This window comes from Spermophilus citellus (genome assembly GCF_964194105.1).
Source record: "Spermophilus citellus genome assembly, chromosome: 9".
NCBI classification, from domain to species: domain Eukaryota; kingdom Metazoa; phylum Chordata; class Mammalia; order Rodentia; family Sciuridae; genus Spermophilus; species Spermophilus citellus.
The window spans coordinates 27748423-27773697 of record NC_138191.1 but is presented as its reverse complement, the minus strand read 5'-3'; the positions used below and the strand labels follow the sequence as shown (position 1 = coordinate 27773697).

General features: G+C 41.8%; 1 protein-coding gene, 1 long non-coding RNA gene and 1 pseudogene across 4 annotated transcripts in view; 2 read left to right on the top strand and 1 right to left on the bottom strand.

Annotated features, from left to right (window-relative positions):
• Positions 1 to 4148: 4148 nt before the first annotated feature.
• Positions 4149 to 18197, top strand: LOC308656953. Its single transcript, XR_014023810.1, has 5 exons — positions 4149 to 4436; positions 13299 to 13382; positions 13934 to 14069; positions 15528 to 15595; positions 18029 to 18197. It is a non-coding gene; the product is annotated as an uncharacterized lncRNA (long non-coding RNA).
• Positions 15162 to 25275, bottom strand: part of LOC308656948 (uncharacterized protein) — a gene marked incomplete at its 5' end in the record, with an annotated part of 125072 nt that continues 114958 nt past the window's right edge. For both annotated transcript variants that reach the window (XR_014023804.1, XM_081308326.1), the window contains one exon: positions 15162 to 15888. Coding sequence is in view for 1 of the 2 variants with exons in the window: in XM_081308326.1 (XP_081164452.1) it covers positions 15837 to 15888 (52 nt within the window). The remainder of the gene's footprint in view (positions 15889 to 25275) is intronic.
• On the top strand, positions 18863 to 22480 carry LOC308656761 (proline-rich protein 14-like; annotated as a pseudogene). The gene is made up of 2 exons: positions 18863 to 18919; positions 21922 to 22480. The product of its transcript is annotated as a proline-rich protein 14-like (transcript).

The following is a 25275-nucleotide window of genomic DNA, read 5'->3' as shown; positions in this document are numbered from 1 at the left end:
AACATTAAGACGTTAACTTAGACACAATATACAATAACATAACTCTTATATTAAACATCCTGCAAATCTAGGCACAAAATCAAAATGCTATTTTCACCCTGTGGCTATTAAGGGAAACAATTAGTCAACAGAGAATCAGTTACCTGTATGAGTGTCATTATTATTATTACAGACTATTATACTTATGTCATAGCACAATAAATTATTTGGTTCATTTATAATTCTTTCAATGAGGGGTATATTACGGAGATCATTTTATAAGAAAAAGATTAGACACACAGTTCCCTAGAACAACGTATAAACAAAACCAAGAACAGTGAATCACTATTTTTTAAAAAAATATGCTCCCAGATACACAGTTCCTTATTGTGTGTGTCTGTTTTCTGTGGGTCTTGCTTCATGACCATTTTATGCAACTTGTGTCCAGTTACAGACAAATGGAGATTTTTAAGGTTGCTAAATGAATGGAATTTGAGTGGTTATCTGACTGCAAAAAAGCATATATAAAAGGTGTAATTATTTAATAGCTAAAAGAACACAAAGCTATTGAGCATAAATCAGCACACACCAAAAAAAAAAATCCACAAATGAAATTGATTATGCTCAATATTCATTATAACTAGACAAGCAAAGAACTTTTTACTAGACACCCATATGATTAACAAGAAAATAACTTGTTACACAGGACACTTTTTCAAGAGAGGTATCTATTATGAGATTTGATACTTACCCTCATCTGAAAACCTAAAACTAAGGGAAAAAAGCTGTAACTGCTGTTCTCCATAATGTGGTTCTACCACGAAGATTTTTATTTTAAACTTTTTCTGGTTTTCTTAAGTATTAATGTAAAGCATAAGCTTATTTTTTAGATATTTTTAGATATAGATAAAAACAATATCTTTATTTTGTTTTATTTGTTTTTATGTGGTGCTGAGGATTGAACCCAGTGCCTCACATCAGCTACATCACAATGCGAGGCAAGTGCTCTGCCACTGAGCCACAAACCCAGCCCAGCAAAAGCTTACTAACTTAAGAAAATTCACTATTGAATTACCATTTTCTTGACATAAATTTGCATATAACAACGCAGAATAATATTAGAACCACATACATGGTCATCCAAAAGTTCCTTTTTTAATTTACAGTTTTTTTCTCTCTTTTTAAAAAATGATTTATCAAAACTATACTGAGATTTTATCTCGCTCCAGTTAGAATACCACCCATCAAGAGTACAAATAGTAATAACTGCTGGCAAGAATGCAGGGAAAAGGGAACACTTACAGACCCTCGGTGGAATTTTAAATTAATACAATCACCATCTATATCAGTATGGAGGTTCCTCAAGAGTACAGGACCCAGCCACACCACTCCATAGTATTTATCCAGAAGAACTACAGTTAGCATACTTTAGAGATGCATAAATCGTGTTTATAAACATGAAGACATGCATAATCATGTTTATAGCGAAACAGTTAACAATAGCCAAGTCATGCAACCAGCCTAGATGTCTGTCACCAGATGAATAAAGAAAATGTGATATATATACATTACACACACACACACACACACACACACACACACACACCCGTTTTACTCAGCCCTAAAGAAAAACAAAATTATGTCCCTTGTAGGAAAATAAATGAAATTAGAGAACATCCTGTAATATGAAATAAGCTAGACTCAGAGAGTGAAGGGTCATCTGTTTCCATTCTATGTGGAAGGTAGAGAGAAAAAGGGATAGAGAGAAAAAGGAATTTAAAATTCTACCGAGGGTCTGCAATATCTCATAAAAATAGAAGAGAGAACAGTAGTTTAAAGGATGGGGTCAAGGGGCGGGAGGATGGGAGAGAGCGCGCAAGTCCTGGGGAATGAAATTGACCAACTTGTGCTATGTGCAGGTATAAACATATCACCATGAAGAGGAGGGGGGTCCGCAGAGGAGGCAGCGCTCCTGCGGAGCGGGGTGTACCTGGGAGCAGAGGTACGCGCCCTGGACGCCCGGCTTGATGCACTTACGACGCTGGAGCTTGGTCTCGCTGCGGCAGACGTCCACCTCGCACACCCGCGCCGCCGTGCTGTCCGCCAGCCTGCCTGCCGAGGAGCACCACACCGGGGAAGAGGTGGGAAGGAAGAGGGAATGGCAGGGCGAAGGAGAAAAGTCAGCAACCCAGCCGAAAGCGGAAGGGGGAAAGGCGGACGGGGGGAAGGCGGACCCGCCGGGACCACGCTGCGCGCCCCGCCCTCGTCCGCCACCCCGCCCCCCCACCCCGCCCCCCCACCCCGCCCCCCCACCCGCCACACACCCCGCCACACACCCCGCCACACACCCCGCCACACACCCCGCCACACACCCCGCCACACACCCCGCCACACACCCCGCCACACACCCCGCCACACACCCCGCCACACACCCCGCCACACACCCCGCCACACACCCCGCCACACACCCCGCCACACACCCCGCCACACACCCCGCCACACACCCCGCCACACACCCCGCCACACACCCCGCCACACACCCCGCCACCCCGGCCTACCCCGGCCTCCGGGCCCAGCACGGGATCGGGTCTCGCTGCGGCAGACGTCCACCTCGCACACCCGCGCCGCCGTGCTGTCCGCCAGCCTGCCTGCCGAGGAGCACCACACCGGGGAAGAGGTAGGAAGGAAGAGGGAATGGCAGGGCGAAGGAGAAAAGTCAGCAACCCAGCCGAAAGCGGAAGGGGGAAAGGCGGACGGGGGGAAGGCGGACCCGCCGGGACCACGCTGCGCGCCCCGCCCTCGTCCGGCGCCCCGCCCTCGTCCGGCGCCCCGCCCTCGTCCGGCGCCCCGCCCTCGTCCGGCGCCCCGCCCTCGTCCGGCGCCCCGCCCCCCCACCCCGCCCCCCCACCCCGCCCCCCCACCCCGCCCCCCCACCCCGCCACACACCCCGCCACACACCCCGCCACACACCCCGCCACACACCCCGCCACACACCCCGCCACACACCCCGCCACACACCCCGCCACACACCCCGCCACACACCCCGCCACACACCCCGCCACACACCCCGCCACACACCCCGCCACACACCCCGCCACACACCCCGCCACACACCCCGCCACACACCCCGCCACACACCCCGCCACACACCCCGCCACACACCCCGCCACACACCCCGCCACACACCCCGCCACCCCGGCCTACCCTGGCCTCCGGGCCCAGCACGGGATCGGGTCTCGCTGCGGCAGACGTCCACCTCGCACACCCGCGCCGCCGTGCTGTCCGCCAGCCTGCCTGCCGAGGAGCACCACACCGGGGAAGAGGTGGGAAAGAAGAGGAAATGGCAGGGCGAAGGGGAAAAATCAGCAACCCAGCCGAAAGCGGAAGGGGGAAAGGCGGACGGGGGGAAGGCGGACCCGCCGGGACCACGCTGCGCGCCCCGCCCTCGTCCGCCAGCTCCCACCCCCGCCACCCCACCCCCCCACCGCGCCCCCCACCCCCCCACCGCGCCCCCCACCCCCCCACCGCGCCCCCCCCCACCGCGCCGCCCCCCCCCTCACCGCGCCGCCCCCCCCCTCACCGCGCCGCCCCCCCCCTCACCGCGCCGCCCCCCCCTCACCCCGCCGCCCCCCCACACACCCCGCCGCCCCCCCACACACCCCGCCGCCCCCCACACACCCCGCCGCCCCCCACACACCCCGCCACACACCCCGCCACACACCCCGCCACCCCGGCCTACCCCGGCCTCCGGGCCCAGCACGGGATCGGGTCTCGCTGCGGCAGACGTCCACCTCGCACACCCGCGCCGCCGTGCAGTCCATCAGCCTGCCTGCCGAGGAGCACCACACCGGGGAAGAGGTGGGAAGGAAGAGGGAATGGCAGGGCGAAGGGGAAAAGTCAGCAACCCAGCCGAAAGCGGAAGGGGGAAAGGCAGACCAGCCGGGACCACGCTGCGCGACCCGCCCTCGTCCGCCAGCGCCCACCCCCGCCGCCCCCACCGCGCCGCCCCCACCCCCACCGCGCCCCGCCGCCCCCACCCCACCGCGCCCCGCCGCGCCACCCCCACCGCGCCACCCCCACCCCCGCCGCGCCACCCCCACCCCCGCCCCGCACCCCGCCACCCCCGTCCCGCACCCCGCCACCCCCGGCCTACCCCGGCCTCCGGGCCCAGCACGGGATCGGGTAGCAGAGGAGTCCAGCCTCCTTTTCCTCCGTTTGGGCGCAGTTTTGTGTCCGCACGCAGCTCTCGCGAGCTCGTGGCTCAGGGCGGTGAAGGCCAGTCGGGGGTCAGCGACAAGGGGGCACGCCGTGCCCTCTGGTGCTTTGGAAGACGCTGGCCCAGACGTCCTTACTGACGGAGACTCTAGCGCTCTGCAGGTTCCCACATCCTGCGCGTCGGGCAGATGGAAAGGGCGCTCTGCTTTTCTTCTTTGGTTCCACTGGCCGCTCTGTGCAAAGTAATTTCCTTTTCTATTTCTCACCTATAATATTTGTTCTCAGGCCTAAGGACCACCGCTTGTCACATAAAAGGGCATCGCAGACCTGTCAGTGGGGCAGCGAGCTAGGGTTTGCCTTTGCCCCCCCCCTTTTTATTTGTTTGTTTATTTATAACTTTTACAAACACCACCACCACCACCACCACCACCGCCCGCTGTTCAAAATGCATAATGTTACTAACACAACTACCAGGATTAAATACACTGAATTATTGTATTATCCTGGTTGAGTATGTAAGAAGTAAATAGGAAAAAAAAAAATGTGTTAATCGTGAAATGTCAGAGTTGAGAAAAGTTTTAAGGGTTATCATCAGCTGCAAACCTGTTGTCTTAAAACTTCCAACTACATTCCAGATCTGCCATTTTCTAAATTGTGCTTGAATACTTCTGTCACTAGGGAAGATAAACTAGTATTTATTGATCACCAACTAAATGCCGTGAACTTTGTTATTTTTTTAACTTTCATATTTAATACACCAGAAAAACTCACATTACTTTTAATAACTTTGTCTTGCTATATAAGCATTACTTGTAAGGTAATTAAAATCAAGTAATAGGGGCTGGGGTTGTGGGTCTGTGGTAAAACACTTGCCTAACATGTGTGAGGCACTGGGTTCAATTCTCAGCACCGCATATAAATAAATAAAATACAGGTCCAACAACAATAAAAATAGTTTAAAAATCAAGTAATAAAAATGTTTATATACACATTTAAGAAAATTAATATATCACAATGAATCTCACTATTATGTATAATTATACTGTATATATTAATTATAATGTAATTTTAGGTAAAATTATCATTTACATATTTTAAAATATATAGAACTTAAATACTCAATTTTATGACAGTTGATAATTCCTGTAAATCACCACCCAAGCAAAATATGACATTTCTATTACCCAGAATATTTTCTTTTCAATTCTCAATCAAAGGCCATCGTCAAACAATCATCTTTTAAATTTCTGTCTCCATAAATTAATTTTACTTTTCTAGTAAAACAAATGGTTTGTAGTATGAACTCTTTTGTGACTAGCTTCTATGCTTTGCATAATATGTGTGCTACATGCACCTTTCAGCAGTTTCTTTCATCTATTATTGCTGAATACTCTGTTATGTGAATATACTACTCTTTGTTTTATGCAATTTTTTCATACATTATCCTATGGATGGATATTCAGATTTTTTTCCAGGTTTTGATTAGTATAAATAAAACTTCTATGAACATTTATGATAAAATCCTTTTGTTAAAATTCAAGATAGGGGCTGAGGTTGTGGCTCAGCAGTAGAGCACTTGCCTAGCACGTGGGAGGTGCTGGGTTCAAGCCTGAGCACCACATAAAAATAAACAAATAAAATCAAGGTATTGTGTCCAACTACACTAAAAAAAAAAAAAAAAAAATTCAAGATAGGACCCGGTATGATGGTGCATGGCTGATGGTGCATGGCTGTAATCGCAGTGACTCAAGATGCTGAAACAGGAGAATTGCTATTCAAAACCAGCTTGGACATTAGTAAGACCCAGGCTCAAAATAAAAAAATAAAAAAGACTGGGGAGGTAGTTCAGTGGTATAGAATACATCTGGGTTAGCTTCCCAGTACAAAAAAAAAAAAAAAAAAAAAAGAAGAAGAAGAAGAAGAAAAAAAATTAAGATAGGACTAGAAGGGAAATTTTTCAATGTGATAATGGTTCCCATGAAAAATCTACAGCTAACCTCACACATAATGGGGAAATATCAATTCTTTTTCTCCTGAGGTAAAAACCAGTAAAGGATGGTTTAATATTAGTATTTCTGTTCCAACACTGAATGAAAACCTTAGTAAATGTAATACTACAAGAAAAAGAAATAAGAGGCATAAAAATTGAAAAGGAAGAAAGATAGTGGGCATCATTCATAGACCACATACTGTTTCTGGAAGATATCTTTATGGATTCTACACCAAATCTCAAAATCTAACACTTGAACTGTATAATGTGATATAATTTAAAGTCAAAATATTAAAGGAAACTTTATTTCTATATAATAGTGTAAACAACTAAAAATGAAATTTATAAAAATATAATTTAAGACAGTAACAAACAACCTCTTAAAGTTGACTTGTTCTCAAACTCTTGTTGTCCGTTTTTGTCCTGCTTTGACCCAGACTTCTAGACCTTTGTTAACATACAAAACTCCATTTCTACTATTCATGATAATCAGCTACAACAACAAAACATGCATATCTGTAGTAAATACATTCAAAGGTTTGTAAGCCCAGATGATACCAAGCATGTAAGTGATACAAAAACACATTAAAGAGTTACAGACATTTCTATTTATTTTGAACCATTTTCAATGAATATTATTGCATTAGCTCTTCAGTTTATGTCATCAGTCAATGAAGAGGAAACTAATTACGACAAAGATTATTAAGTTTACGTTGGGCATATTTTTATAGCTGTTTTTCAGAATCAGAAATGTGTGGGATCAGCATCCACTAATCAGACGAAACATTCAGCCTTTGGTTTTTTCGGATTGACTTATTTGCTTAGCATGATATTCTCCAACACCATCCACTTAACTGCAAATGCCATAATTTTGTTCTCTTTTAATGCTGAGTAATATTCCATTGTGTATATATACCAGTTTCTTTTAAAATATTTTTAGTTGTAGATGGACACAATACCTTTATTTTATTTACTTATTTTTATGTAGTGCTAAGGATAGAACCCAGTGCCTCATAGGTGTGAGGCAAGCACTCTGCCACTGAGCCACACAATCTCAGCCCCCCCCCCAACAGTTTCTTTATCCATTCATCTATTGATGGACATCTGGGTTGGTTCCAAAGTTTAGCTATTGTGAAGTGAGCTGCTATAAACATTGATATGGCTCCATCACTATAGTATGCTGATTTTAAGTCCTTGATCCATAATGGGGGACATGGGAAAAATGGAGAAACTTTGGATTGGGCAAAGCGGGATGAGGGGCAGGAAAGATGGTGAAATTAGATGGATATCATTACCTTAGGTACATATGTGACTGCATGAATGGTGCAACTTTACATCATGTACACAGAACTGAAATGTGCTCTATTTGTGTACAATGAATTGAAATGCATTCTGCTGTCATGTATAACTAAGTAGAACAACAACAAGAATTGTGTGGGTATATAAACGTGATTTCTATTATTACCAGGTTTTGTTTGTTTGTTTGTTTGGGTCTTTTTGTTTGTTTCCTTGCTTGCTTGCTTTCTCTGTTACTCCAAAAAGGAGTTAGTATAGAGGGGAGACATACAAGGCTGGTACATTCCATATTGTAAGTTGGAATAAGAAAGACACGTGGCAGTCAAAGTTTTTTACCTAGATGGGATGTCAAAGACTATGCAAATTAAAATGTGAGATTAATATAATCTTATTTATATATCCGATTCATTGTGTATGTCATGGGAAACAGCAGTAAATCGTTTCCTAGATAGTGCTCATGTTCTATAAAAGACCAATCTAGCCATAACGCTTCCACCCCCACCCCCGCCCACAGTTCTTGATTCTTCTGTGGAAAACCTGCATCACTTTCACATCATGATCAAAGACGAGAAAGGAGAAATATTTTATGCTTCATATTTTCCCATATCATCAAATCACTACCCTTTCAATTCTTTCTCTCTTGAATTCAATGGAGAGATGACCTTTTGGAGTAACATGAATTCAGGAGCTGTATCAATGGTCATTCATCATTTTTCCCTGATACAGAGAAATAATTTAAATATTCATTCAATGAATGTCATTTAGTAACATTAATGCCAAATAGAAAATTTTCTAATTTGCAATTCTGTAACTAAGTAGTACTTTTATATATCATGCATTCATCCTAGACTATGCCAACTAATACGATATCTCAAAAGAGTTCATTCATTAATGCTATGGTCTTAAATAAACTCTAAACTAATATGACAATGGAAATTATAATAAGATTTTAAAAGTCTGGAGACCATATCTTCAATGACTTCTTTGGGTATTAAAAACAATTTTTTTACCAGAAATTATTTTTAACACTAATTTTCTATTGAACCTGCTAATAATCTCTCATAATTCACAATCCTCACAAAAAGAAAATAAACTAATATTTTATTACTTTAGTGTATACTTAAACAGATATCTTTCTAGCCCTTTAATGAGCTATAGCTGTTTGCCCTGAGAAGTTTTACATTAGAAATTTTTCTAATTTGTCTAAACTCTCATCTGTGAATTTTCTGTTTCCTTATGTCAAAGCAATAAATGTTAAAGTACAGTATATTCCACAGTCACCACACCAAGAATCTAAATGAAAACAGATAGTTTGAAAAACCCAAGTTTCTTTTTGTGTGTAATGGTGCTGGAGATTAAACCCAGGGCCTTGTACAGCAAAGTGAGCACTCCACTAACTGAGATATATCCTCAGCCCTGAGAAACCCAAGTTTCTTAACAGAAACACTTGTGAGAGGTACACTTGCAGGGACAAAGATTTACAAGGCCATAAAGCTAGACTTTTAACCTTTAGGACTCCATTGAGATAAACCCCAGAGATTACTGCATACTATAATTATAAATATGTTTCTTAAATACCAATGTGCTTGAAATTCCATTAAAATTTATTCCACATATACGATGCTTTAAAGAGCTAGAGAATTTTCTGTAGCACTCCATAATGTGTTCATAAATTTTTACTTACTATATTTTGAGGTTATAATAATTCCAGGGGCTGGGCCTGGGGCTTAGCGATAGTGCACTTGCCTGGCACATATGAGGCACTGGGTTCAATTCTCAGCACCACATAAAAATAAAGAAAGAAAATAAAGGTCTATCAACAACTAAAAAAAAATCCATTTTTCCCTTGAAAAAAATGGTAGAGATGTTTAAAATTAATATTAATTATGTTTAGTAATGATAATGGTACTTAAAATACTATTTATAGTAATAATACAAACAAATAAAAGGTACTAATTTGTATAATGTACATATTTCATATGGTAGACCAGGACCACAAATATGAGTTAGATAATTATTGGTCAAAGGCCTATAAATGTATGAATATTTCAATTCTTCAAATAACACTTCAAGTGAAGTAAGTGTTCTGATTTTCTAGTATTAACCTATTACAAATCAAAGGACATTGTTTAAAAAGTTTACAAAATGAACACATAACAATATTAAATGCATAAGGTGGTACATTCTATGTTGAAAACATTGTTTCCCTATAAACACATTTAAAAATCAAAAAACTAAACTGGAATAGTTCCTTCTTCAAAACATGTAAAATTTAAGGAAAATATTTAAAAGTTATAAATTAATTAAAATAATACATTTAATTTGCATATGATAATTGTATATTAAATATTGTTAATTCTCCTTCAATTTTTTGTCTAGGTGTTGGTAAATGCATTTTAGAGTTTTTTTTACACCTAATACATACCTTTTTTTTTTCTTTGGTTGTTCAAAACATTACATAGTTCTTGATATATCATATTTCACACTTTGATTCAAGTGGGTTATGAACTCCCATTTTTACCCCGTATACAGATTGCAGAGTCACATCAGTTACACTTACATTGATTTACATGTTGACATACTCATGTCTGTTGTATTCAGCTGCCTTTCCTATCCTCTACTATCCCCCCTCCCCTCCCCTCCCCTCCCCTCTTCTCTCTCTACCCCCTCTACTGTAATTCATTTCTCCCCCTTGTATTATTTTTCCCTTTCCCCTCACTTCCTCTTGTATGTAATTTTGTATAACCCTAAGGGTCTCCTTCCATTTCCAAGCAATTTCCCTTCTCTCTCCCTGTCCCTCCCACCTCTCATCCCTGTTTAATGTTAGTCATCTTCTCATGCTCTTCTTCCCTACTCTGTTCTTAGTTACTCTCCTTATATCAAAGAAGACATTTGGCATTTGTTTTTTAGGGATTGGCTAGCTTCACTTAGCATAATCTGCTCTAATGCCCTCCATTTCCCTCCAAATTCTATAATTTTGTCATTTTTTAATGCAGAGTAATACTCCATTGTGTATAAATGCCACATTTTTTTTTATCCATTCGTCTATTGAAGGGCATCTAGGTTGCTTCCACAGCCTTGCTATTGTGAATTGTGCTGCTATGAACATCGATGTAGCAGTGTCCCTGTAGCATGCTGTTTTTAGGTCTTTAGGGAATAGACCCAGAAGGGGAATAGCTGGATCAAATGGTGGCTCCATTCCCAGCTTTCCAAGAAATCTCCATACTGCTTTCCAAATTGGTTGCACCAATTTGCAGTCCCACCAACAATGTACAAGTGTACCCTTTTCCCCACCTCCTCGCCAGCACTTGTTGTTGTTTGACTTCATAATGGCTGCCAATCTTACTGGAGTGAGATGATATCTTAGGGTGGTTTTGATTTGCATTTCTCTGACTGCTAGCGATGGTGAGCATTTTTTCATGTACTTGTTGATTGATTGTATGTCCTCCTCTGAGAAGTGTCTGTTTAGGTCCTTGGCCCATTTGTTGATTGGGTTATTTGTTATCTTATTGTCTAATTTTTTGTGTTCTTTATATACTCTGGATATTAGGGCTCTATCTGAAGTGTGAGGAGTAAAGATTTGTTCCCATGATGTAGGCTCCCTATTTACCTCTCTTATTGTTTCCTTTGCTGAGAAAAAACTTTTTAGTTTGAGCGAGTCCCATTTGTTGATTCTAGATATTAATTCTTGTGCTATGGGTGTCCTATTGAGGAATTTGGAGCCCGACCCCACAGTGTGTAGGTCGTAGCCAACTTTTTCTTCTATCAGATGCCTTGTCTCTGGTTTGATATCAAGCTCCTTGATCCATTTTGAGTTAACTTTTGTGCATGGTGAGAGAAAGGGATTCAGTTTCATTTTGTTGCATATGGATTTCCAGTTTTCCCAGCACCATTTGTTGAAGATGCTGTCCTTCCTCCATTGCATGCTTTTAGCCCCTTTATCAAATATAAGAAAGTTGTAGTTTTGTGGGTTGGTTTCTGTGTCCTCTATTCTGTACCATTGGTCCACCCGCCTGTTTTGGTACCAATACTATGCTGTTTTTGTTACTATTGCTCTGTAGTATAGTTTGAAGTCTGGTATCGCTATACCACCTGATTCACACTTCCTGCTTAGCATTGTTTTTGCTATTCTGGGTCTTTTATTTTTCCATATGAATTTCATGATTGCTTTCTCTATTTCTACCAGAAATGCCATTGGGATTTTGATTGGCATTGCATTAAACCTATAGAGAACTTTTGGTAATATCGCCATTTTGATGATGTTAGTTCTGCCTATCCATGAACAGGGTATATTTTTCCATCTTCTAAGTTCTTCTTCAATTTCTCTCTTTAGGGTTCTGTAGTTTTCATTGTATAAGTCTTTTACCTCTTTTGTTAGGTTGATTCCCAAGCATTTTATTGTTTTTGAGGATATTGTGAATGGAGTGGTTGTCCTCATTTCCATTTCAGAGGGTTTGTCGCTGATATACAGGAATGCCTTTGATTTATGCGTGTTGATTTTATATCCTGCCACTTTGCTGAATTCATTTATTAGCTCTAATAGTTTCTTTGTAGACCCTTTTGGGTCTGCTAGGTATAGAATCATGTCATCTGCAAATAGTGATAATTTAAGTTCTTCTTTTCCTATTTTTATGCCTTTAATTTCTTTCGTCTGTCTAATTGCTCTGGCCAGTGTTTCCAGAACTATGTTGAACAGAAGTGGTGAGAGAGGGCATCCCTGTCTTGTTCCAGATTTTAGAGGGAATGCCTTCAACTTTTCTCCATTCAGATACATACCTTTTAATAGATTCAAATGGGCTGTAATATATTTAAACTAATCTAATTATTTGCTTAGTTTAAAACTTTTTTTTACTTTCCCTTGTTTTTACTTAAATAATTGAGTTTTTGTTAGAACTTTTAACAAACATAGTAAGAGCTTGGTCATTTAAAAAAATTAGTTTCACAAAGCAAGTGGCAAAATCAATCAAACTATAACTATACGAATTATTATAAAGGAGTCTGAATGACTCCTGCCCTTTCCCCCACCCGTTATAGATATGCATGAAAATGTAAAGGACTACATGGAATTCATTTAAAGCTTTCTAATTATTTCTCTCTGTTTGGCTGACAGAGTACTAAAGCTGAGGCTCAGCAAGCTCAAGAAATCTGGTCTCCCAGCATCCACAGAAGAGTTTTGCTGCAGTTTCAAAGTCAATGTCATTAAAATAAATCCTTGATAAAGAGTAAGCTACCAGGCAATCAACACAGAACAACTTCCCAAGGAAAATAATATTCTAGAACCTCTCAGAATTAAAATTTTAGAGAACTGAAAATGAGGAAGTAAAAAACAGTTTTCTGCCTCCTTCAAGCCCTAAATACTGGCCAGGTTTATTTCACTAAATCATCTGAGCTCATCTACTTTTTCTCAGAGTTGAGTGCACAATCCTATTAAGGTCTCTTTCTGTCCCATGAATTGACTAAAATCTTCACTTGTATTCAAAATTTGGAGGATCTGGTATAAACTATTTCCATTTTTTTTTTTTACTCACAGCTCTTCTTTATCTACTTTACGTATTTCAGTTCCATGTAAGTGGTTCCTCATATACTAAGATGCATTTTTTTGAACTTATTTCTTATAGTTCTCTTTAGCTAGAATTTCCCTTTTGCATGACCAAATACTACCATTTCTTTCAGGATCTGCTAAAAGTCTTCTCCAGTATCTTGGAGAGAACTTATAGCTTCACTCTTGTAAATTTTCTTGGGACATTTATCTACTTCTTCTGCCACTAAACATTTTTTTTGTTGTATACAAAATTTAAGATGGTTTTCTCTCTTGCAGGAGGAAAACAAGGAGAATATATATATATTCATGTAACCAAGAATACAGTAAGATCTGAATAAATGATGAATGAAAGAATCAAAGGTAAATGGATGTATTAAAAAGTTATTTTCTTCAAGTGACAAGAATTTTTGGCTAGAAGATTAGCAGTGGAATAGAAATTAGCCAAATAAGGATAAACTGAGTATTTGTACAAAAAAGATAAAGATGAAAGTGCCAAGCTGAGGTTGTAGCTCAGTGATAGAACACTTGCCTCACACATATGGGTTCTATCCTCAGCACCACATTTAAAAAAATAAATAAATAAAGATATTGTGTCCACCTACAACTAAAATATAATAATAAAAAAGATTGAAGTGTCAATCATATAGGCAGAAAAGTTTCTACTGAGAAGTTTACAATTTCATTAAATAGACATTAAATGGGCATGTAAGTCATGTCCAAAGTATTGTAATTCAATGTAAAAGAAACAAATTCATTTATTTTATATGGAAAAGAAAAGTATTTTCATGTTTTGGGTCAAACATGATGAGACCTTCCTAGAACTACTGAAAGATGTATACTTAGCTTAGAAAAACAAAGAACACAAAATCAGATATTTTTATGTTTCATGGATTTTCTTTTTTACTTTTTAGAATAAGAGGGAATATTACATTATTACACAGGCCTCCCTGACCTCTTAAAGACTGAGTTGGGATGGGTGTCATAGGCATCACCTCCCTGGTCTTCAGCAAAGCCCACAGGATGGTATCTCTATTTTGCATGAATTAGGTAAGACCTTGTCCCTTCAGTTTTCTACCTCTGTCCTTGATCTTCTTTGCCAAAATGTGGGTATATAGAAATATTTATATATATCGAAACATATGACAATTTAGCATCTGTAATAGATTGCATTCAATTAGAGCCCTTTTTATGGTCACCTCACTAATTTTTACTAAAAGATTACTAATGTTCATGTAAAACATGAAAAAAATTCAGTGAAACTGATAGTGTGAACTTGGAGGTCTAGATGCTCAGATCTGTGGCCTCATGCAGTGGGAGAAATGGTTGGGCTCTCCTGTCCTGGACTCAGTTCTGTCCAACCCTCTCTTCCACTCCAGATGATCAGTGATGCCTGTTCAGCAAGTGCCCATGCCTCCTGGGCATGCAAGTCTTGGCACATGGCCTGTAGGGTCCCGCTCCACATCCAGTCCCAGCTCACACATACTGTTGTGCAGCCTTCGCAGGAATTGTTTATGGCGGTGGAAGGCTTGTTGAATACTCAGGATATACAACAACCTTTTAATTTGGGAGCCTTGTTGTCATTCAGATGTGTACCTCTGCAGGTGTACAGAGGATCAGATTCTCTGTCTGTGGGTTGTACTTGCCAGACAGGTCTTAAATTGTATGATTTTTGAAGAACTTCATATACTTTCTTGGAGACAGGTTAGCCATTTCTTTAATATCCATTTAAAATCTATTCATTTTATGTTAGTAGGAGTGTTAACTTGTCACCACACAGGACTTGACTTAAAACAAAATTTAAAACTTTTTGTGGCTTGTATGTGTAGGCTGGGCATGGTGGTGCATACCTGTAATCCCAGCTGCTCAGATGGCTGAGGCAAGAGGATGGCAAGTTCAAAGCCAGTCTCAGCAAGGGCAAGGTGCTAAGCAACTCAGTGAGACCTTGTCTCTACATAAAATACAAAATAGGGCTGAGGATGTGGCTCAGTGGTCAAATGTCTCTGAGTTCCATCCCCAGTAACCCCCTCCCCCCAGAAAAACATAAAGCTTCATAATGATGTTTTTTTTTTTTTTTTTGTTTTTTTTTTTTTTTTTTTTTTTTTTTTATTGAACACATTAACCAGCTGTGAAACACAGACCTTTAGCAATTCCAGGCCAAGAATTTCAGGATAGACTGTAAAGTCATGTATTTTGAAAAGCAGTGTTGGGTTATGAAAAAACACTCAAGTTGCTTGTGAAGTTAAGCTAATTTAAAAGATGTATAAATGTTCTTGAAAAAAAAAAAGAGATCCCTGGCCCATAGTTAGTAAGTAAAGCAGTCAGGGTGGAGTCTGGGACACTCTCATTCCCAGTTCAGAGTGATGTCGTTTAACATGGGGCCTTCTGTCACAGTCTCCTTCTCAGATAGATGCTTCCCCTTCATCCTGAGGTTGTTTTCAATCAGGAGGAAAGGACTGTTGGACTGCTATGACTTTTCATCCTGTGTATCTTCTGTGACCCACTCAGGCAGTCCTGATATTGCCATACCCTAAATCTGACATGGAAAACAGAAGAGCTGGTCAAAAGTTCACTTGGTGAGTGGAACATCCTGAGATCCAGGAACCTTGGAGCAGCAGCTCAGTGTAATAAAAGTCTCTGGCAACTTTACATGGGCTGTTTGAGGACAAGCCACTCTGCCAACCTATGCCCCTCAGCCAGTAGCTAGCTCATGGAGGTCCTGCCCCTGGTGGCTGTCAGAGTCTTCCTGGGTGAGAAAGTCCTTCAGATACTGGTTGAGTATAAATGACACATCTTTCCACTGTTGTAATTTCCTCCTTATCTCTGGGACAGCTCCTGGGTTTCATCTTGAATGAGCATACTGGATTCTCTGAAGTGGAATAGAGAGAAATTTAAGACTGCAGAGTTGCACAGTAGATTATCTGGGCTTTGAGAAAGATTTTGGTGAGAACATGCCCAAGGATCTTTCAAAGGAGAATTCCCATAGCCTATGGGAAAATGGTGGGGGGAGGTAAAACAAAGGCCCTCCCCTATATGAGAAAGTGCTGAGTAAGATTCCTAGACATCTCCCTAGATATTCTCTAATTATGAATCAGGTGTCTTCCTGAATCTCCTTCATAAAGATGTCCCTTCAGTTCTCATTCCACTATGTGGAAATCCACATAGTGCATTGTGCCTGGATGCAATATTAACCACACACATAAATGTGATTCACACAGCTGTAGTTAACTCCCAAGCACATAATTAATGATGTCATTACCCTCTTCACATTCTGAGAAGACACAGATGTGCCTTCCTCAGTGGTCAGCTGGACATGCTGTTGTGGACCTGGCCTTCAGAAGAGTAGGCAGGCCTACACCAAGGATAACAGAAACTTCAGTCCTAGGCTCTATGCAGGAACCCCCACCTCTTGAAATCTCCCCAAATACATGACATTTGATTATCCTCAATGTATAGATGATGAAAGAGAAGTTCAAAGATGTAGGAAATATCATGGAAGAGCAATTAAATGAATTTGGCAGTCAGAATCACTTCTATCTCCAAATCTTAGACCACTTTAATTACTGTAGCTACAGTTGCTTAAATGAGATACTAAGCTGGACATGAAGCACTGATTCCTTGTATACACAGGAAGGCCCCCAAGGACCACAGGGCTGAAGGTTTCCTTGTGCTCAGAATTTCAAGGAAAAAGCAAACCGCTCCAAGATAAAAAAATTGCATCTGGATGCTCTTGAGTGAAGTATAATCTTATGACTATAAGTACCTTGAAAGAACTATGTCCAAATTAATAAAATTTGTGTTAAATGAGAAGCACTAGAACAAGGCACTATTGGTGTTTACTCTATGCCAGGTACTGATGTAAGTAAGATCTTTAAGAGAATTAACACATAAGGACACTGAAACTCAAAGATGTAAGTATCATTATATACCATATGGGCAGAGTAGGAAATTGAGGTGCAGCAAACAGAAAACCCTTTATTAGCACCCAGGACATTGGCCTGTGCTCATATGCTGTACATAGTTAACCAAACAGATTATTTGGGATATTTTTCTTTTTCAACTTCAAATTTCTTCTCTATATTTATAATATGATTCTGAGGAAATACATTAATTGTGGAGAGTGGTGACTTGGACAATGGTCTTTGACTGCCTCAGAGCTGTGGCTGCACTTTGCCCTGGGAACTTTCTGTGCAAAGGTTGAGGACAAGATTGCCCAGAAGTTATGGTAAAGCCCTGCTTAGGAAGTTTTGTGCAAAGGCATGAAACTATATCAGTTTTGAACTTGAGCTCAGACACCAGCTGCAGGGGATAGAAAATTCTGAGCATAACAAGATAATAACAATTTTTTGTGAGTGCTACAAACTTCAAGCCGTCTTGCTTTGCAGAAACTTCCCTACAAATAACCTTTTGATGATAAAACCTATATAAAAATGAGCTGTCCTAGCTCTGGGTCATGATTCCTCCATCAGAGGTTGGTGTCCCATTTGGTCCCAGCTGTCTCTATAAATGTTTGTGTGGGTGGAGGCAATTAATAAAATATAGTCTTCCTTATTCCAAACCTCATTTCTTGAATTCTTTAGAATGCTTCTATACTTACTTTTTTGGGTATTCCTTCCCTATTAAAAATTATACCACTAATTTCTGGAAAAAAAAGTTGGTGAAGGAGGCAAATTTGAGCTCAGAAGTGGTAAGGTTCTTTCTAACCATAGTAATTAGCACAGGTCCTTATTTCCATGATTCCTTTAGTCCTACCAGCCCACTGTACTGAACAGGCAAATGGGCTTCTATTGCTGGGCTGACAGTGGGAGGGAAGGCCCTGCCCTTCAGCACAGCTTGTGTTTCCCTGGGGATGATGGTCTCCTCCACCTACCCTCATTCTCATCTTGACCTTATGTACCATAGTTCAGAACAGACAGCAGCTTCTGGACCTGCTGGCCATCCTCCATCCCTGAAACTTCCCCAGCTCAAGAACAGACATAAAGGGTGCTAAATATTTTTTAATGTCCCAGAAACACCTGCATCTGCACTACATGGAGAAGGTACTTCTGCATTCATAAGAAGAGCCTGCATCCCAGGAAGCAGGGATTTCCCCTCACCAATAGCATTCCTGATCTTCATGGTGTCACTTCTGGATACCACAGTTTCTGTTAACAGCAGATTGCTCTTCAGCTCCTTTAAAAAAGGTACTGTGCACTGTCACATTGGTTCCCACCATAACTAGATAATGCTGTCCAGTTACTACTCAACAGAAGTTTGAACTGAATGGATGATCATTAGTTGCAGTCCATTAGACAAACATATTGTTATATGACTTTAGAATCTGAAATGGTTTAGAGATGACCCTGCTAAACATGGAGTAAGCTATTCTTGAAGATGAAAAGGCATTTCCATACCTCCAGCAGAAATCGGTAGCTGGGAATTAACCCTACTATTCCCACCCTACACCTCACTTAAACGAGAAGTTGCTGTGCTGTTGTTGCCTCATTATGCCATTGTCAGTAAATTAAAGGCAAAATATCAACCTATGCTTCTAAAAAATGTGCTAATGATGGGATTTATTTTGAAGAAAGAAAGGAGATTTAATTCAAAATCTTGTTTCTCAAGAGAGGAAACAGATGATCGATCATACCTCACGTTGGTGACTGAAAAACTATTTGCAACATATGGTATTTCTGCAGTTGGTTGGCCAGGGAGTAGCCTGTAAAATTAGACATAAGGAAATTTCTCTTTGAGGTCTTAGAACTACTGTTTTCTCTCTTCCAGTTGAGAGTGAAGTTCCTGGTTGTTTTCTAGGAGGTTCATTCTGCCCCGGATCAGGTGAAGAACTTATAGACACAACCATGATGACATTTGTGGCAGAGGAGATGCAGACAGGGACTGCAAAGAAGAAGCCCAAACGTGTAACAGGTTAAAAAACAAATTAAATCAAGTAGCGTGCTGTAATGATGAACTTACTGATAAGAAAAGGTTAATCAACACCCGAAACACTTGAGAGTCCTCAACTCCCCAAAACAAGGATCCAGATGCCAGACATCAGACCTGAAAAGCCTCTGCATGTAGTTTAGACTCAGATAGTGAAGAGGTAGGGCCGAGTGTTCTTGGTAGCAAGAAGTGTAACAGAATTAGAAGGTGGGAGATGTCGTGGAATGTGCAGAGCTCTTGCTTTCCAATTGCCTCATCCAGCCTGATCCACAGGACACCTGCTGTCTTCAGAATGTCTCCACAGATATGGACCTCTCATTCATCTGCGAGGATAAATACTTCACAGTTGTATACCTCATGCCAATACCACCACCTTCCCTTTTATACCACCCTCCCAAACTAATCTTATTTTACCTTTCTTCTACATGGGGATGCTGAGACTCCTCAAAGCACAAATGGTTTCCCAATAAGTTATATATTCTTCAGGACTACCCAGAAGTGTCCTTATCCTTTCCTTAAGATTAAAAGTCAATCTTAAGGCTTTTCCTCAAGTGAAAAATACAAAACTGTCAATGTAAAACTGGCATGTTGTTTTTCCTCTGAATATCCACCTACCATGTTTAAATCCATTAAAAATATAATACAAAGAGCACTGTGTAACACTAAGGAAAAAACTGAGTGTTTGAAGTTGTTTTCTGCCTATATCAGTATTATTTTTGTTAAAATCAATTTTATGTTGGCCCCTTATCTCTAACTGGGACATATGTTGGAGTTTCATTAAGTCTACATCAAGTTTGACATTACTACTTCTTAACCTCCTCCTCTGTGTCTGGTTGCTTGGCTTTTGTTTCTTAATGTCACTTAAACATTGAACTTCATACTTGTTAATTATGGATTTTATTCTGTCCCTAAGAGAGCTCTGAATAGGTCAATGTGATTAAAACTTTATGTATGTAACTTTGAATACACGTAAACACCACTCATGATGCTGTTGTTGTTTTTTGATCAGATTTGTCACATATTGAAAAACAGAGGGTCTATCAGAAATTTTTGTGGACATTGATCAAAAAATCTGTGTGGTTTTTCTCACCCCTTATAATCTTCAAATTACTCTGTGTAAGGATTTCCTGCTGAGAATTATTGAAAGCTTGAAAGAAATTCCTGATTTCAAGAAGAACATTTGCTATTGGACCAGAAAAATATAGGATAAATTTGGCAGAGAATGGTTATAGAGAAGAGGTTACAAATTTAGTGTCCATTGAGTCAAAAGTTTCTCCTTCCTCCTATGTCTCCTACCCTGGGATGCCTTTCCTTTCCTGGCCCTAGAGCCCCAGCCATTCTTCTAACTTGTTTAAGTGCATGAGGGGCTACAGGTTTCTGTGAGGTCAGCTGAAGTATCTGCTATTTAGTAGAGTGACACCAGTTGGGTCGCTTGGGAATGTATTTGTTCCAGAAGTCATTAGGAGCTGCTAAGTGCAGTAAATATTTTTTTCATTAGGGGATAATTAAACCCCACTAATAAATGGAATTTCTCTGACTTCCCTTTTTGAGTAGGATTAGACATGGTTGGATTGATACTGTACAAACAGGTATTCAGACTTTTCCAGACCACTTCTGTGTGGCTTCTCTTGATTTTGCTACTATCTAAATATAAGCTGTGAATGGGACATGTGGAGGGGACTCATGCTAATTATTTGTGAACTCTCAACTGTGAGACACTCATGAAAGAGGTTTTCCAGATTCCTCTTGTCCTAAATCCTCATGTGATAGAGTCCAGTGGACTCTCCTATTCATTGCAGTCTCCTATCACCAGGTTGCATATTGTTGTCTACTATCGATGTTCTCACCTACTGAGAACCCTGGATGAATTTGCAGCTGAGATTTTAAGCTGTTTTCACTGAGGACTGTTATATCCTTCCTATGTATCTCCCAGTGTAAGCAGCATAATGCTGATCTCATATTCCTTCGACTTTGGCAGTACCTTTAGTATTTCATAACCCAAGTTTGCTGATGTGGGATCACTCCAGTTATGGAGTGGTTTTGGATCAACCAGTCTAATCCCAGGCCTGCAGGAATAGTCCTAGACATTCAGCAATTAAGTTGGAGGTACTACTTCACTTGGCCTCCCCAGAAGAAACCCTCAAGAGGATTCTGACAGGAGAAAAATCCATGCCTCTTTGTCCTCTCAGAGTGTGGTAGCCGTTCCTATGATGGACTGTAGGTATGCTAATGGTGGGGAAGCATGGCAGGAAGGAGAAGAAAAGGGGGCAGGAGCCAAAGAGAGGAAGAGCAAGAGCTGAAGAAGAATAGATGTAAAAATAGTTAGAGCAAGCTGGGAAAAATGGGTAAGGGGGGAGTCAGAAAGAATGCAGAAGCAGAGACAGGGACTCAGGAATTAAAAATGGGCAAGAGGAAGAAGAGGAATTCCAGTTAGTAGAAATCTTTTTTACAAAAGCCATCAGTGTGGACCTGGGATCCTCAGGAGGCGGTGCTTATCTAGCTGGCCAAGTCTGTGCCATTAGCCCCAGCTTGGTCATTATGGGAGACCAGAAGCCCAAAAGGGCAGAGGTAGCAGCCCGTGGGGGTTTGCCCCTGGAAAGGGCCTCTTAGCAGGTCTTGGCCATGGTGTTGCAAGATGTTATGGCTGCCCACATGGTTCCCCTGGTCCCCTGAGTCCTCCATTCCACAGAATTAGGGAATAATTAAAACCCACTAATACATGGAATTCCTCTGACTTCCCTTTTTGAGTAGGATTAGACATGGTTGGATTGATACTGTACAAACAGGTATTCAGACTTTTCCAGACCACTCCTGTGTGGCTACTCTTGATTTTGTTACTATCTAAATATAAGCTGTGAATGGGACATGTGGAGGGGACTCATGCTGATTATTTGTGAACTCTCAATTATGAGACACTCATGGAAGTGGTTTTCCAGATTCACATGCCCCACCACCCCAACAGGTCAAGTGACTTTCACAGGCCAGGCCTCCTGACCCACTGCATTTGTGCAGAGAACGCTTGATTCCCATCCATTGGCCTTCTTCCACTCTGAGGCGGCAATGAAGGGTAACCCCTGTCCCAGAGGACAGCCCTTTCCCAAAGGTGAGCCAGCCCCCCAACCTACCCTGGTGGTGATGCTGATCCCAGACTCCCAACTGAGGACTTTACAGATGAAAACTGCACATTTGCTGTCCCATCACAAAGAGTTGAGCCTACCATGATGGTTCACCAGCCAATGCCTACATCTAAGGACCTAAAACCTCCATTCCAGCCATCCACCTTTTTTGCAAAGTTTCCAGAGAGCCCACCACCAGCCTCAGATTCTGCTCTGGAGCCCCTATCCATCCCATCACCATCCAGTCTTTTATATCTCAGTGTCAGTCCCTGGGGCTTGGCCCCCCTCTTCTGTTCTGTCTGCTTCAAGCTGGAGAGTTTTGCTGACATATTCCACAAGTTCAACAAGACCCTGTGGGCCCTGCCCCCATCATCTCCCATGAAACTGGAGTTGAAGAGAAGCCGGGAACGCCGGGGGCGGTGAGAGCAACCAGGGCAGCGCCGGCTGTAGAAACCGCGGCGGAGAGAGGCGTGGGAGCTCGAGGCAGAGACACACCGGAGAGAGCGAGCCAGCACCCCGCCATCATCCCGAAATAGCGAGAAGAGGAAGATGGCGGCGGGAAGTAAGTAAGCCCCTCCGTGTTCCGCGCCCCGCACCGCCGCGTCTGAAAAGCTGAGACAGACAGCTGCAACTCAGCATTAAGCTATCCGGCTGAGGCGGCTGGTCAGCCCTTCTCATCCTACGGAGGTGGATGCCTGCCGGGCCTTCGTGGGTAGTGGCTGCAGGGTCCAGGCGGGGCTTGGGAGACAGTGGGGACCCGCCCGTGGCGTTGGTCACCCGGCAGGGTGAGGCGAACTGTAGCCGTTTGCGGAAGACACCATTGTGGTGGAGGGCTGGCATGGCAGGACTGCGGCGGAGGAGATAACTTCTTTGAAGCCTGCTGCAGCAGGTGTGTGGTCTCCTGGCTTTCCCTCTCCACGCATCAGGGAAACCTTAAGAGCCCCTCCCAGCTCTCCCGAGAGTGCTACAGCCAGCCCGAGGGAGTCAGAGGTGGTGTGGGACTGCCGCTCCCGCCAGGGCTGACTGCTGAGGTCTCTTGCACCAGCTACGGGGGTGTGGCTACCGGAGGGCAAGCAAAATTCGCTGATGATTCTCAGCACCAAGCTCTACAAGCTTAGGGTCTGAGGGAATGGCAATCTGGAGGAGTGAGCCCAGTCGTTCATGAAAACAGGGCTCCCGGGAGCAGCAGACCTGGCCTGTAGCCAGTATTGTGGTGAGAGGGGCCTGGCTAGAGGAAAAGTGGAAGTGATTGGACACAAGAGGAGGCCCTAGGCACTCAGGATTGGAGACTCGCCCAGTCTGGGAGGAGCTGCTGCACAGTGATTGGTTCCCGCGTACTGACGGGAAAGACTTAACCTGGTGGGCACAGCGCCACCTAGTGGAAGAGAAGTTAATCAAACTCTAAGACGGCATTTATTAGTCTTTTTTATTGTTTTTTTTTTTTTTATTGGGGTTTTTCTTTCATCTTCATTTTTCTATCTTGTTTTTTCTTTCTTTTCTCTTTTTTTTCTTCTTTCTCTTCTAATCTTAATTTTATTTTTTTTAATTATTATTAATATTTTTTAAAATTTTTGTTCTTTTTTAGTTCCTATTTCTTTCTTCTTTTGTCTTTTCATTTTTCTCATCCCCCCTTCCTTGAATTCTACCTGCCTACTCTCATTCTCCTTAGTGACTTCTTCCCTTCCCTTCTAATACCTTTCCTCCCTAGCATCAAATAGATTTATAGGAATAAACAGTAACCCAGCAGTCAATCAGAACAAGAAGCAACATGAGCAGGTTCAAGAAACAAGGAAGAAAAGGAGTACAAACAATGCAGGACAGCCTAAATATTCAGGAGGACCTAGAGTCATCAGAAAAATGGTCATATAAAGACCTCAAGGAACACCTTAGACAGATGGAATGGAACGTCAAAGAGGATACAAGACAGCAAATTCAAGCAGCGAAAGAACACATTGAGAATGAGTTACATAAACAGCTAAAAGAAGAAGTTAAGCATCTCTATAAGGAGATAGAGATTATAAAAAATAATCAAACAATAATTCTAGAAATGAAGGAAACGATAAACCAAATTAAAAACTCAATTGAGAGTATCACTAACAGAGTGGAACAAGTAGAAACCAGAACGTCAGATAATGAAGACAAAATATACCATCTTGAAAAGAGTCTAGCCAACTCAGAAAGGCTGGTAAAAAATCATGAGAAAAACATCCAAGAGTTATGCGATAACATGAAGAAACCAAACTTACGAGGCATCGGGATAGAAGAAGGTACAGAGATTCAAACCAAGGGAATGAGAAACCTGCTGAATGAAATAATTACAGAAAACTTTCCAGAAATAAAAAAGGAAACAGATATACAAATTGAAGATGCGTACAGGACACCGAGCACACAAAATCACAGTAGACCAACGCCAAGACACATTGTTATGAAGATATCCAATATACAGAACAAAGAGAAAATATTAAAAGCTACAAGAGAAAGGAGACAGATTACATTTAGGGGTAAACCAATAAGGTTAACAACGGACTTTTCATCACAGACACTGAAAGCAAGAAGGTCATGGAACAATGTATTTCAAACACTGAAAGACAATGGATGCCAACCAAGAATTCTGTATCCAGCAAAATTAAGCTTCAGGTATGACAACGAAATAAAGATCTTTCATGATAAACAAAAGTTAAAAGAATTTGCAGCCAGAAAACCTGCATTGCAAAGCATTTTGAGCAAAACACTACACGAGGAAGAAATGAAAAACAATAACCAAAACCATCAGTGGGAAGTGCCTCAGTAAAGACAGAGGGCGAGGGGAGAAACAAACTAAATATTTAAAAAAAAAAAAGGATAAACATTCAAACATGGATGGAAGTTCAAACCATATATCAATAGTAACTCTGAATGTTAATGGCCTAAACTCTCCAATAAAGCGACATAAGCTGGTATCATGGATTACAAAAACAAATCCAACAATATGCTGCCTCCAGGAGACACATCTGATTGGAAAAGACATACACAGGCTGAAGGTGAAAGGATGGGAAAAAATATACCACGCACACAGTTCTCGTAAGCAAGCAGGAGTGGCCATCCTCATATCGAATAAAATCGACTTCAAGACTAAGTTAATCAAAAGGGATAAAGAAGGTCATTATATACTGTTAAAAGGAACCATTCACCAACAAGACATAACAATTATCAATATTTATGCACCAAACAATGGTGCT